General features: G+C 39.0%; 1 protein-coding gene across 2 annotated transcripts in view; it reads right to left on the minus strand.

Annotated features, from left to right (window-relative positions):
* RELN (reelin) overlaps positions 1 to 15,810 on the minus strand; it is a 295,992-nt gene that overhangs the window by 36,045 nt on the left and 244,137 nt on the right. For both annotated transcript variants that reach the window (XM_074869921.1, XM_074869920.1), the window contains exons 38-44: positions 14,232 to 14,414; positions 12,607 to 12,778; positions 12,422 to 12,524; positions 9,722 to 9,951; positions 5,994 to 6,214; positions 4,812 to 4,959; positions 1,160 to 1,418 (exon numbers count right to left, since the gene is read on the minus strand). In XM_074869921.1, coding sequence (XP_074726022.1) covers positions 1,160 to 1,418; positions 4,812 to 4,959; positions 5,994 to 6,214; positions 9,722 to 9,951; positions 12,422 to 12,524; positions 12,607 to 12,778; positions 14,232 to 14,414 — 1,316 coding nt within the window. The remainder of the gene's footprint in view (positions 1 to 1,159; positions 1,419 to 4,811; positions 4,960 to 5,993; positions 6,215 to 9,721; positions 9,952 to 12,421; positions 12,525 to 12,606; positions 12,779 to 14,231; positions 14,415 to 15,810) is intronic.

A 15,810-nucleotide genomic window follows, 5' to 3' on the forward strand; every position in this document is an offset into this window, starting at 1 on the left:
TGCATATATATTCTGCTAGTCCAAAATGGACAAATTCACTCTGTAAAGAGTTTAGGTTATGAGGAAGGGAATATCTTTTTTCTATGAAGGGGCCTCAAAGATATTGGCTCAACTGTACAAATCTAAAGTTCAGGTAGGTAAACTCCATCCTGGGTGAAGTAAAACTGCTCACAAAAATAAATGTTGGTAGGAGCAAAGTGATTAGACTGTCATTTTTCCCACTGATTGTTCAGCTGTACTATAAGCTGGTGCACTACTATCAGCTTGCATCTGCTGATAGAACTGGGGAGTTTCTCTTTTTTGCCATTGCCTGTAAGACACCAGCATTTTACTATTCAACAGCAAGCAAGGTAGAATTAATTTTCATTTGTTATTCTGAATTCAATTTCTGATTGTTCTGAACTAATATAGCTACATTCAATGAAGATACAGGAATTAAAGAATGAGGATTTTTTAAACAGAAAGATGGGAAGTAAAATTTTGTAACCACATCATTAAACATGACTGGGAGTTTGGTTTCTGGGTTTCTCCTAAGGACCTGAACTAACTCCTTTAAAAAAACCTTCATAAATATTTAAAGCAAGTTGCCTTGTACAGCCCAATAACACTACTTAGAGTGCAATCACTTTAGTGGGGTTTCTTGAGATTTATACCAAGTCATACAAAGCAATGTAATAATCTTTATAGAAGCAAATCCCAAATATGAAACACAACTTTGCTTTCAAAATTAGAAGATGGATATAGATTGACATTTTCTATAGTTTTTTCTATTACATTCTATCAAGCCAATTACATATTTAGATTATTAGATACTATATATTTTTAAGTGAAGGTTTTTGAAGTTCGGCCTCAGACTTGCATGTTGCATGGTAAGGCCTTCTGCAACATGAACATGAGCCTCTACCCATATATAAAAGACTTTCCTAGCTCCAAAATGTGTGTTCAGTACCCCGCATGTAAATGGTGCATTAAAATCACAAGATTAGCAAACAGTAATTGTGCTCTGTTCTTTTTCTAGATTATTATAATTCTAGAATATCTTTATATAAAGCATTTTTGCTTGACCCGGTGAAATGACATATGCCAGGAAAAGGGAAATATTAAGACTGAAAACAGTCTAAAGTTGTATTAAAAAAAAAGAACCTAGAGGATTCCTTACCTGGTCGATTACCCAGGGACTGTAGAAATGCCCGTTCTCAGATGGTTGCCACCAGCGAAGCCGAGTGGAGCTGGAACGGGCCTTCAAGGGAATTTCCAGGGCAATGTATCGTCCCACATTGCTGGAGTTACTGAAGAGGAATTCCTGGAGAAGGCTCCACGTGAGGCCCCCGTTGAGTGAATACTGCAGCAGCACAGGCTGGCTCCTGGGGTCTGGCACCCCCTTGCCGCATCCTAGTCTCATGAAGAACTGCACAAATCTAACAGGGGGAGCAATTACTGGAAAGATTTATTTTCTGCAACATCCTAGATAACCAGCTAGAGAGACTTGGAGTTTGTCTGTTGACTAGCCCCATGATTTCTTGCTGTAAGAGTCAGCTTTAGGAGATCTTATGATTTCCTTTTCAAAGACTCCAGAATATAAGCAGACAGACAGGTGGGATGATGAAAATTCATTTTGCCTGTGTGGTAGTTTGCCAGGCAGAAGAGGCTTAGCAAAGCTGGTCATTTATGTTTTGAGCTTTTGTCTGCATAGCAGATGGTGTTGCAAATATCAGAAACATAATCCTGGGTGAAATTTTTATCCCTGCAGTCCATGAGTACAGATTTTAGTGGCAGAAAAGCAATGGTGCCTTAAGTAGATCATAATTTGCTAATAATTTGCTGAAGTGCTTAAATTCAAAATAAGCATCCTGGTTTTCCACTGGCATAAACTAGAGAAAACCTGGACAGGAGAACAAAGCACGTTTCACTTTCAGGGATCTTTTTGTCCGTTTAGTCAGCCTGGGAAATTTGTCTAAATCACACCGCTTAAATGTGCTGGCTTCCCTGAAGCCAGCCCAAGCCACCCAGGGACACCAACACTTTCATCCCTTATTTAATTGGCTTCTCCAAAGCAGCACAATAGACTTGTATCAAACTGTGAAATTCTTCCCATTAGCTGATGCTTATAAAGAGCTCTACTATGCACTTGGAGTGGAGGGAACCACTGCCGTAATGATATTTACCTATCGGACTTGCAGGGATATTACAAGTATTAATTCATGTTTGCACAGCTTTTGCACAGCTTTAGAGTGTTGTATCTGTTCTAATTATTATTGCATTAGTACTGCCTGTCTCATGGTTAAATGAAATGGCTCAAAAGAAGTTTTGTATCAAAAGTCTTGCTCTGGCTTGATCTGCAGGTAGATCCACTGGGAGTGGATGCTGCAGAGGTGCTGGACAGATGAAGCTTCAATAAAACACCAGACCTGCAAGTCAATTAATTCTAGTCCTCGCTGCGACTCATGGTTTCCCTGCTACTATATATAACTTCTTTCGTTATAAATTATATCCACCTCCACGTCCCAGACATAACATATTGCTTGAGCTGTAAAGGAGCACTGGGCACCCTCATGGATCAACATATCAACTGTAATGGATTGGATTCACTGCTGGAAAGTCTTTGTGCCTCCTCAGATTTACTCCAACGTTCACCACATAATTCAAAGGAAGTAAACCCAGGTGACCTTGTCTCTGTTGAATCTGCTCTCTGTTGATTGCTATTCTTTTATCTGAATTTTTACTAATATAGTAATAAACCCACTCAAATATTGGTAACATAACATTTAGCAGATGAAGAAGTAATTTTAAATATCTCTTCTCATCCCACAGATATTTTGCAAATGCTCTGCCTATTTTGAAATGGAAAAGCAAAGTTTTCTTATAGATCTAGTAACACTAAAATGTGTGGCTATTCTTCCAGTAATTCAGAATTGAAAGGGATTTGATCAGTTGGGATACCTAAAATATTGTGTCCCTACTGATATTTCATGCTGTCCAGTTTCAGCTACTGGTATCACCATGATATACTGTCTCCTGTGTTAAATTCTTTAAAATATAGAAATGATGGCAGTGGATAGTGGATTGGAGACTCCACTTGATTTCAGTTCCCAGGTGCTCAGTGTGGCTGGCAGCACCAACAGACACCACTGCTTGCCTTTGTATTTCAGGGGATCTCATAAGGGGAAGTTTTAATGTGACTACTGAGTCTGATACCCTTAAAAATATCTATGAGAAATGCTGTTTCTCATCATTCCTGCCATAAACTGAAACTTCTCCCCAAGTCCTGTGCAGAACTTGGCACGTCTGTGTCACAGAGAGATCTGTTGTGCTTTGCAGGTGGCCGATAGAGTCAGCCTGGAAATTAGGAAAATCCCTCTGCAATTACTTTAGGCTGCTAAAGAGCAGCCCCCAGCAACACCATTGCAGTCTGCCTTGCTGTTTAGAAGAGAACATACAGTTATTTGTTGATAACTGTTATTTTTCATAAGCATATACAAGAAATTAAACATACTGCTTTGTTTTCCAAGACAGAATTAATTTATCTCCATGTAACACCTTGAGGTCAATATATGCAAATCCGGCTACAGACTATCACGGAGAAGAGATAAATGACAGTTCTTTGAACATGAGCAATAAGGAAAACATGTCATTTAGTCTAATGGAGCAACTTACAAGATCTCTTGTATCTTTTGTTAAATAATCTTTTAATTTCAGAATGGTCTAGGAAATCAAATTAGTGCAGAGAAAATTGATGTTTGTGTTTACCAAGTTCTGAAAAAAGTTTGCTGTGAGGAATCTTACAAATTCAGTACAGGAATCTTTAATATTAAACCTCACTGAGGGTTAGCTAACTGCTGATCTAAAAAATTCAATGGTTAGAAATTAAGTATCTTTATTGACCATGAGGCTCTGCAATTAAACCATTATTTGAAGCTTCAATGCTGATGAAGACAAGTCAAAAAGAGATAAAGTGCTTGTTAAAGTGTTTCCCACAGAACATTAGAGAGGAGTAGGGTGTGGGTGTTTACAAGAGATCAGTGGAAAAAAGTGTCAGAGAAAATGCAATCCCTCCAAAGTAATAATATAAGGATATAAACTAAGATACTGAATAAATTATAAAACAATGCGTATTTATTAACATGCATGCAATTAGGATGTGGTTTAATTTATATTAGTGTAAATTTTTTTAATGTGGTTTGCTGAGCGTGTCTCAAACATCAAATATCTCCTCTGCAGGCCGTAATCATACAACGTAATCTCTCAATATGCTAAAAATGTTTGCTTTTCAATTGCTGTGCTTGGTGTAGCTGGTGACAGCTTGATGGGAATTTCTCAGTAAATTGTTGGAAACAAATGTGCACTATAAGAAGAAAGCAAGCTTCAAAAATGAAAGAATTGTGAGATGATGAATGTAAGAGTTATACTGGCAGTAGGTACTCCTGTTTCAGCAATAGCTCATAATACACCAAACTGTAAGACAACAGAGCGTGTGAGGTGCAGTCGATTTCTGTAAGACAACAGAGCATGTGACATGCAATCGATTTCTCACAGTATGCACTTAAGAAATAAAAACTTGCACAAAGTACTGAAGGTGTGGCATCAGATCCTGGAGTTAATATTCAAGGAAAAAAGTAAGATTTAAATGGTCCTGTTAAAGTTCAGGTTAAATTTAATTTAAATGGGTAACAGTGGTTAAAATGCAATATTTGCTAAAGTAAGGACCACAGAATATATCAGTTTGCCTTTACCACAGAAATATCACGTATGTATTATTCTTCAGTATATTATTTCTTCAGTGAAATCCTGAAAAAACTTTGAAATTGTGTTACCTGGCTTGTGACAAATCTAGGTCTCGAGTCATCAGCATGCGTAAGCCTTCTTCATTAAAGAAAAGGTTGTTTCCTCCAGACATGATACCACATTTCCTTGATGGCTTTCCACCACTCACAAGCAAGAATCTATCCGACTCCAGCTGACCTGAATACACAGTAAATACATATTTATGATTTACCTTGAAGTGCTCCTACTGCAAAAGTACTACTTCCAGAGGAAAAGAGCTAAATTAAACATCACATGCAGAGTGAAGAAATATTCAGTGTTTCTGATGCAATGTAATCTAGAAAACTGCCATGAATCAAAATAAAATAAACAAAATAAATCCAGATGTATGAAATCTGGGATCTTAGTCTCCAGATATTCACAAGATTTTCCACTTTTATTCATTTTTCTTAAGATAACAACAAAGTACCCAGGTCTATATAAAGAAACTTTGGGTACCATGTGGTAGTACGCAAGCAAGGGCTGGCAAAATTTAAAATGAACAGCAGCACCTATGAAAGGATGAGTTTGGTTCACAGCTGCTGCTTTATTCAAAATGTGCTCTTCTTGCCATGCTTGCTAGTGGGGGGAAACCTCTAGGTGGTTTTAGAGTTGTGTGTGTGGATGCAGTGTGTGCCCAGGCACGCATGAGGCTTTGAGTTCCCTCCTACCATCACTGGCTTGGGGTCTGCCATGCCTGCTGAGCAGTGGCCCTCACTGCTGAGACACACAGTCTGCTCTGAAACCGTGTTTGCTGTATTAAGGCCACTTCGATTTCCCTTGTAGTGAGAAACAACACAACCTCAAAGCCTTCTGTTGTTTGCCTCACTTGTATGTGTTCTGTCTGTGCTAAAGTCAAACTACTATCAAACCATCGTTTTCTTCTAAAATTATTTTCTACATGTAGAGTTTCAGGAAATTCCATTTTGGTGAATATTTTGTATTCTGGCATTAACAACTTCACAAAGAGTCAGACAGACACTCCAAACCAGGCAACTGATAGTCATTGGATATTCACAAACCATGCTTGAGAATGACATCTAAACTACTTGGTTCATGGGAATACGCCCACAGCATAAATTATATTCAGAAACATTCAGGAGTGAGGAAGACTTTGCTGTTTTATCCCTTGAGCCCTGGGTTCCACTAAGACGGATGGGCAGAATTCACCCTTCCCCCCAAAAAAGAGATACCTTCAAAATCATCCTTAAGGAAGTCAGAATTCTTGGTACTTATTTTGCAGGTTGGCCCAGAGTACCCAGGGTCACAGATGCACTTTGTGCCGTTGATACAGCTGCCGTGCCCGTTGCACATCTCCTCGCACTGGGGGCCGATGTACACATTGTCAATGGCCCAAGTCACTGGCTGGGATCCAGCAGGGTAAAATCCTTGGTACCACCTGAACCTTGCCAACCTGAAAAAGGCATAAAGTGTACTTTAAATAATAGTTCCATCTTTTTTGTGTTCTCTATATATGCCATACTATGCATATATACAGTATTCTTTCTGTTGGAACTGGCTTGACAAATAGCTTAATTCTAGAAACTGACTGCTATACCTAATTCCTTTAGTACCTCATGCATCTTTATGTTGACGTTCAACCCAAGTACTGACAGAAATAAAAATAACATTATTCATTAGTTGTTACACCAAAACTGAATGACAGACTTGAAAATGGGATTTGAAATCTAACCACTCTTCTCTCCATCGTTCATGGGGAGGATGAATGGCTGTAGTCTGATGGATTTCCTTCTACTTTGGCATACAGTGTCTGGGTCAGATCAGACCACTTCCACCCTCTCCTGGAGAGTGAAATCCTACTTCATGCTGCCACCCTGCCCCCAGGGAGACCACCTGTAGAGCTGGGGTGATAGGATCTCACCATCAGTTACACAGAAAGAAAACATGATCTGAAATGTCACCAGGTATTCAGTTTGCTTTCAGGTGGCTTAATCTTAAACCAAACTGATATTGCAAGTTGTTAATTTAAACTGTATTCTCCTTTGGGTGCTGTCCTGTCATTTTTAGTTTGCCTCCTAAGTGCTACTCACATCAATGCCACATATAAAGAGGAACCGACTAGGGAAAGAGGGAAAACAAATCAAGATGGGGAAAAATACTTGAGAGACTAATTTTATTGACAATTCAGAAAACATTTTAAAGGAGGAAGGAAACCAGAAGAGTGAGAAGGGAAAAGCACTTATTGCCTTGCATGTTTAATATGTCTTATTAGAGATATCTAAATGCAGCAGGTGAATCAATAGCACAGTTAGCTGATGAGGTTTTTTTGTCTTGGTGTGATAAAAAGAAATTTTTATGAGGGGATTCAGGTGATAAGGGATAGCTGATGGGTGGGGACACTACTAAGAGTTTCAAGAAAGATACCCAAGAACCAGAGTCCTGCTGAAAGTCAAAAACATTGATTCTAGTGTGCCCTGAGGCGAGGACACAAGCGTGAGGCTGGAGGTTTTGTAAGATCCTCTTTAGAGGAGATCTCTGCCCCATGGACTGGATTAATTCCATCCCTGAAGCACATCAGCTCCTTCTCTCAGGCTCCCTCTTGGTGGGGGTGAAGTCTGACTTGTGTCTGAAGTAGAGTGAAATACTGGTCTTGTTGAAGTTGGTAGGGGTTTCTTCACTGCCCCAACAAGCTCTCGTCTTTTCCTTCAGAACATAACTGGAATACTAAATCTTAGTTACAGCTGTCTGCTGAGAATATATATTAATGTCCAAAATAACATATGTAGTAGAAATAACTGAAAATGTCTTCATCTTCATTTAAATATAATCACTTGACACTTTGGGGATGAAAAGGCTGGGGTTTTTTTAGGATTACACAATGAGTGAGGTTTGGAGTTTTTTCTTGTTATTACAGTGTATTCTGGTGCAGAAAATCCCACTTCAGCCCTCTGGCCCAAGAATTTCATGGCCCTGAATGCTCCATGGAGGCTGCTTTGCACTGCTGGGTTTGGCTGGCTATCAGCAATTGACTTCTGGCCTAGTGTGTTAGGGAAGGTATAGGAGGAAAGGCAGGCAAACAGGAGAAAATGGCTCAGGAACAGAGGACTAAATGAAAATACCTGGAAGGTTTAAATGAGTTAGGAAGGGATGTGTTGGTAGTTGGGTAAATGGTCAAATAATTCTTTTGGGCAAAGCCAGAAGGACAAATGAGCTGCTGCAAGAGACTGTTACCTATTCCATGCTTGAAATGTTAACTGTCTTAAACCAGAAAATACAAGTTTAAAATGTAAACATTTTCTTAAATTATTAAACATCCAGACTTTCCAAATGTGGTTCTCATCTCTTATATAGCTCTTTTCATACTTTCAGAGGCACATATGGGGCCACTTATTTAGTGGAGGGACCATTGCATGCAGTAGTTTCTTAAATACTCAAGTCTCATAGTTGCACAGACTCATAAAGTCTCATAGTTGCATAGCTCATTTTCATTCATATGTGCTACAGTTTAATCCTTAATGGTGTGTTCTTTTACAGAAACTGAGTTAATGCTACAAGACAGTTTTCCCTGAAAAAGTAAACAGTACTGTTTTATATTTTGAAAAGTTACATATTATTATGCATGCTAGCACATATTGTTTTTCTATGCCATGTATCTGATAACATCCAACCTAGTCTGTTCAACAAACATTAAGTTTCTGAGTGACTGCAGCAGTTATAATTTCTTAGAATCAGAGAACTTTACAGCTACAAGAGACCTCAAGTATTTATATCAGCCCATTTCCTTACACTGAAGTAGAATCAAGTTTATATTAGCTCACATTTTACCTCATTTTCTAATTTCATGCAAGAATCATAGAATCATAAACTCATAGAATGATTTGAGTTGGAAGGGACCTTAAAGATCATCTAGTTCCAATCCCCCTGCCATGGGCAGGGACACCTTCCACTAGAGCAGGTTTCTCAAAGCCCCATCCAGCCTGGCCTTGAACACTGACAGGGAGGGGGCAGCCACAGCTTCTCTGGGCAAACTGTTCCAGTGCCTCACCACCCTCACAGGAAATAATTTCTTCCTTATATCTAATCTAAACCTACCTTCTTTCAGTTTAAAACCATTACCCCTTGTCCTATCCCTACACTCCCTGTTAAAGAGTCCCTCCCCATCTTTCCTGTAGCCCCCTTTAAGTACTGGAAGGCCACTATAAGGTCTCCCCGGAGCCTTCTCTTCTCTAGGCTGAACAACCCCAACTCTCTCAGCCTGTCCTCACAGGGAAAGTGCTGCAGCCCCCTGATCGTCTTCATGTCCTTCCTCTGGTACTGTGTGAGCAGGTCCATGTCCTTATGTTGGCGGCCCCAGAGCTGGACACAGCACTCCAGGTGGGGTCTCACAAGAGCAGAGTAGGGGGGGAGAATCACCTCCCTTGAGCTGCTGGCCACACTTCTCTTGATGCAGCCCAGGATACAGCTGGCTTTCTGGGCTTTGAGTGCACATTGCTGGCTCATAGTCAGTTTTCTATCTGCTAATACCCCCAAGTCCTTCTCCACAGAGCTGCTATCAGTCCACTCACTGCCCAGCTTTTATTCGTGCTTGGAATAATATCCTTGCTGAATATCCTTGCTGAATTTAAATGGCTAACGAACTGCAGTAAAGAACATACAAAGTGCTTTAAGAACAGTCAGTTTTGCATTAATTTTACCATACAACCCACTTCCATAAAAATGTCACCAATTACATACATAGATAAATAGGATATGATTTGTGTCTATTCTACATTAGCGTTAGGCACAACATATTTGAACACTAACATTCAAGACAAAATGTGGAGAAAAATTTGTCATCTGGTCTGCTCTAGTGTTCCAGTTCTTATGCACCACTCTTGTGCTGGGAGAACATTTTGGATGGAAAACAGAAATAAAAACAAACCAACGAGCAGCTGGACAGGAATAGGAGCTAGACACTTACCCACAGAGGTGCAGTTTTCCAAAGTGAATGACCTCCCTTCTCCAGCCCTGGGTGGTGCCTGCATAGTAAGTGCTACTTGGGTGATGCTCAGTGGAGCACAGGGAGCTGAGGTGGCTGCTGCTGCTGTAGCACAAGGGGAGCAGCAGGTGCCAGGTCGCCCCCAGATCTCGTGAGAACTCCAGCTTCACCGGGTCAGCAGAGGAGCTATCAGTGGTGCAGCCAATATTGATCTGGGGCCAAGACATGAAATGCAGAAGATGACATAGGGCAGGACTCCTAATCACTCTTCATCTTATTCAGCCTCCCCCATTTGGTATGGTATTTATTTAGCCCAGGAAAATGGTGATTTGGGAACTCATTTAATAACTGGGATGATGCACTAAGGACATGCACGTGAACATGAACTCTTGCACATTGGCCTACCTGTCCATGGGCATATCACTTATCATAAAATGAATGTAAAATGAAATCCCTGACTACTTCTACTAAGAGACAACCATAAAGTTAATTAGACAAAATCCCAAAGGAGAGATGCTAACGTTGCTGGAGCAAATGCATCAGCTCTTGCAATCCTCTGGCAGGTACTGAAGTAATCACAGCACCAAAAGTGCATTTTTAAAACCAGAAATATTAAAACAAAATGTGCAAATATGAACTTTTTGTTAAATTGCTGATATACACTATGGTCCTCTTTTATGTTACACTTCAAAAAAAAAAAAAGCTTATGCTACAGGGTGTGTGCTGTATCACTTCCATATGTTCTTCAGATTTCATACTCACTACCCATTTGCTCATGTATAGCAGCAAAGCCCTAGGAGACAGCATTGAAAGAGTATCATAGCTGGATGGATTTAGATTCAATGTCATACCAAAACATAGTTTGGAAGTGTCAAACCTCTCAGGCTGTTCTTACAAGATTCCTGATGTAGACAATAGAAAAGGCAGAAAACTTACATGAATAACAGTTGTACTACTGAAAAAAAATATAAAATGTTTTGTACAGAATCTGAGACCTCTTAAGACATATTTTCTGCATGCACCCAGTGCATATTAGTCTGCTTTTCTTTCACACCGATATTAAGATGTTCTTTTAGTTTCAAATTGCTTATATAAAAGAAGAAGAAATAGCTCCCTTACAGGATGACTCTGTCATATAAAATAAGATGTACTATACTTACCATGCAATAAATAAACATCCATTGCTGATGAAATACAAAGCCTGTACTAAAACTATGAAACATTTTGGGGTTTTTACATATCTTTGTAGCAGAAAATAATTGTATAACATGCTGCTCTGTAATGAAAAATCTATTTTTTTCTAAAATCCAGTAATACTTAGAACTGTGCATGAATGTTGAAAATGTATCTTACATCGAATTTCCTTCATCGCTCTTCAGCGCACATGAGTCCCATCAACCTACATTTGACTAGAAGGGTTGTCTACTCATCCGGAAGCTTAGAGAGATGCTTGAGCCAATATAGGTTTTGACTCCTGAGACACAGAGAGAAACTCTACTGCATTATGCATAACTTCTTCATTTATACTAATGTCCTCAAAAACGTGAGCTGAAAACAATGTTCTTACCACATATGGAAGTAAGCATGTAGATTTTATGAGGTTAATGCTCTGAAGACTTATAAATATCTTAAAGTGACCTCAAACATTTCTGTTCTACAGGTTCTAATCTATATTTTAAAACAGAAAATGGTTTGCATTCAATAATTTATGAATTTATTGCATGACAAACTGAAATGTGCATGAGTACACAGCTAAACCTAGTTTTCTTGGAAAACCCTTAGTATCATTTTAGTAATTGTTTATAAATCAGTATCATTTGCTGTTTAATGCTACAGCATGCTACATCTTTGTTAAAAGCAGCCTGGTAATTGTGGCATGGCAATTTACATGAAAGAGTCTTTTACTGGCAATATAATGAACCCTCTAGACTAATATATACTAAGCTAAATGGTTACTCCTATCAGTAGCTGCCCTAGCCAATGCACAGTTTAGATTTTAGGATAAACCAGAAACACAGTTTAGTTTAGACTATGTGTTATCATTGGGATTCCTGTTTCCACTGACTATATGAGAAGCACAAAAAATATGCTCCTTATTCATGAGCTTTAGATAACTCCCTAAGATGGGATGAATTCAGGCCATCATGGCTAAAGAACAGCTTCCTCTGAGCATTTCTGAAAGCATGGGCAGAAGCAAAAAGAAAACAGAACCTTGGCTTTCTGAGAAAGTACAGCAGTGCAGTTAAGACAGCAAGTAGGAAAAATGAATTTCTAATGTCACAGATGAAGTCGTAGCTCTCCACTGGTTCAGCTCATGGAAATGCTGCACACCTACCCTGAGCAGGCTGGGAAGTGACAATCTGGACCCTCATTATATTTTGCTCATCATCTTGTCTGCCAGTAGTGACTCCAACTCGTAGGACGTGGACTTTAATGTTATCGGTGCAAGTAATTTAGGCAAGAATGTATAAGACTTTGAGGCAGAAATTTCCCTTATCTGTGTATTAAAAGCTTCATGATACACCCACATGAGGGAAAGTAATATCAAAGCAATTACAGGGGAAATTATACAGGCTTCTCTACTTGATTATCATAACAGCTGGGAAAATACAACAAAGAGCAGAACCTGAAGGAACAGAATTCTCTAAGCAAAAGGCAAAATAACTTTCTGAGGACAAGTACCTCAAATTGGATTATAGTGTTTTCATTTACACTCAGGTCTCTTGTTGTAATGGAGTGTTCTCCAACTTCATTTGAAACAAATACCATGGCTGAATCTTCTTCCCTGTAAAAAAAGGAAAGGAGTACTTCAGACTCAGTTTATTACACAGTAACTTCTTTCTAATTTGTTGCAGAGAGATGCTTACGGAGCTCCTTTAGATGAATATGGGCAATAAAGCCCAATGTTTCCACCAGGATAGAAAAACCAGTTGTCCTCTTTGGGACCGAAGTCAAACGTATCCAAAAGGATCATGGGATTCTTTAGGTTATTTCCATCAATAATGAAGTCATCAATAATCCAGATTTCTTCTTTTTTGCCTACAAAGAAAAGGGGAACATTCCTATTCAGACTTAATACTACTATTATTAGAGAGCAGAACAGTAGCCAGTATTTATGGATTACATGGAGAAAAGGGTGCTAAAAATGTGGCTTCACTATTTTTATTTTCCATTAAAATAGAAATGGAAGATGGAGAATTTTCATTTTCCATGAAAATAGTCTCCATACTGCTCTGCAGCCCCACCCTACTGAATTAACTTTTATTCCTTTAAAATTTCTAGAAGTCACATCAAACTGAAGAGTGGAAGACCTGTGATGAACAATTATCTTCTCTTTAAATCACATTTACTTTGAAACTCTAGCATCAATGTCTTCTTTAATGAAGAATCATCTAAATGATCAGCTGTTGTAGAACCCAAGCAGCCTGAAAGGATGATTTAATTCTACACCTTTTTCCTTGCACTCAGCAGCTTGTGTTTGCCTGGCGAGAGCTCTTTGAGAGAGAAGGAAACTCTGAGTGACCTTCTCTCCAATGGATTATAAATTCAAATATGTCAGAAAATTGGTGCTTTCAAACCGGAGATTGCCAGATCTTTTGTGTAACTGTTCTTTTCATCAATGTAAAAGTCTTTGTGTTGATTAGAGAAAGTTAAAAGGCTTCTTTTAAATAAAATTTCTACTTAAGGATAATGTCTGCAAGAAAAGTTTAGTTAAATGTTTTAGTCAAGACCCATCAGAAGAATGAACTGGAACTGGATTCTTAGGACTGGATTTGAATTTGCATTTTTTGTTAGAGGTGTGCTAGGCATTTGCCTGCATGGAATAAATCTTTGCTGTATCACCATATCTATATGATTGCTGGAATTCTTTAGAGCCCTTAATGTCAGCTCCTGCTAATAAATGTGCTGAGAGTAACTGAGAGCAGAGGAGAGATTTCTTCAGCTGGCACATCTCCTGTAATCAGGAGGAATGAGCCACATTCCTCTTGTGGTTTTCTACAGTCCTTTACAATTTAATCAAAAGATTAACTGCTCACTTCATACTCTTTCTAAATGGGTTTTTAATGCCTAGTTAATTCTGAGCAAGGTAGGCCCAGTTCCCATTTACACTTGGGACACTTTTGTATAATTGCAGCATCCTAATGGGCCCTCAGTGTTAAGGAGAATCAGGTCCATTAAAAATAATGAGAAGAACCTGAGTGAAGTAAACTTTATTGATGTTGCTTGATCTCCCAGTCCCTCTAGGACCAAAGCTGATAGTCTTCTGCACAGAGTCAAGGGTTATTAAGTTAAGGTATTTTCACTTTAAAGCATACAGCAACTTCATAAGAACAATAAACATAGTCCTGTGATAATTTTAATTGAAGGAGTTCAAATATAATAAAACATGATTTAAGAGCTTCTATTATTGTTGAGTTCAAAACTCCAGCCTCTTACAGATGCTGAGCTGTGCAAATGTGGACCTGGAATTCCATGGGTGTCTCTTCCTTACCATTGTTGTAAGGTTGCCAGAGCCTGAACCGTGTCGCGTTGCTTTGGGCTGAATAGGGCAGAGGAACATTAATAAAGAGGACATCTGTAGTCTGCGTGAAGTAAAACTCATCTATCAGGTGCCAAGTGATGCCGCCGTTGACAGAATATTGCAGCAGGATAGAATGAGACCTCTCGGGGGTGCCTGGAGCAGAGAGGACATGCATTTATGTTCATTATAATCCAGTTTTAAAAAGCTCTAGCTCAAAAACACTTCTTCAAGTGTAAATACAATTAGGTTACTCTGATATATATTACAGAGTATAGGCTTCCTTTGACAACTTAAGCTGTTGAGACATTCTATGTGTACTGTACATACACATCTCCCCATGCTTTCCTTTGCTTGTCTGTCTGCAAAATGCTAATGAATTAGGCATTAAATTTACATTGCTGTTCATTATATGTATGGTCATGGTTAATTACTTGGATGAGAAGCTATCTCAGTGTTATCATTCTTTAGATTAGAACAAACCAGCTCCTTCTACCTCAGTCATTTTTCAGTAATCCAGTACTTATTTGCTTGTTTTTTCCAGATTCTAGACATTATCATCACCATCTGTGGCACCCACAGATAAAGACATAGTCCTTATCCTCACAAATTTATAGTCTATGGCTCTGACTGTAGACACTGATATAAGCATATTCATGCCCAGAAACGATATAATTGATGGAAAGCACAGATCTTTATTAGCATGTTTTAACAACAACAAGAAAGCAATATTCTGTGCTTTAAATTGGGCCTAAAAATCAGTGGTGGAACTGATAGTAAAATTTGCATTTTCTGACTACCAGTTCCTCCCTTTTTCTACTTAAAGATTTAAAGAGTCAATAAGGCTCTTTACAGCCATAGCTATTAACATATGCTGATTAGAGCCCAGCACTCACACTTGATGCTGGTTAAATCCCCAGCATATGTCTGGCCCGTGCCTGACTGGCTGACCAGGAACATCAGCATCTGAGTGATGGTATATTTGAGCTGAGTTCTCACTCAGCCAAATTTACACTCTCCACATCCTTCATAGTGTGGCACAGTGATGGCATGTCCTCAAAAAATCAGCCTGAGAGCAGGAAACAGCAGCAGAAAAGGACCAAGAAACAGTTTAATAATCCCAGCCTCACTGTACTTTACTGTGCAAGTTTTTCACATGTTCTGTTCTTAAATTAACCAAATTTGCTGAAGCCAAAGTGCCTGATGTACATGCTCCTACTCCACCCTGCTCTAGCACAGAGTTTCTTCAACCACGGCATGTAGAAAAAAGCAGGGAGGAGACATTTGCAGTCAGGAGCTTATTTTGGTTTATCTGTGGTGATTAACAGTAAACACCACACTGCTCTTAATACAGCTGAGAGATGTGTGCAGCTATATTAATTTGTATTCAATGTTAGGGAGCTTGTTGGGACTAGGTCCTGGATCCAGGCCTAGGGCTAGCAAGCCATATAGATGTAATGAGAAAAGATTTCTCATTTCACTGCTTTACCTCTTGTGGGTCAAGTGTCAAAATCCAGCCTTGAGGCATTTGACTATTCTTGCCTTTCAGAAT

Source organism: Strix uralensis, chromosome 5 (genome assembly GCF_047716275.1).
Source record: "Strix uralensis isolate ZFMK-TIS-50842 chromosome 5, bStrUra1, whole genome shotgun sequence".
NCBI lineage: Eukaryota > Metazoa > Chordata > Aves > Strigiformes > Strigidae > Strix > Strix uralensis.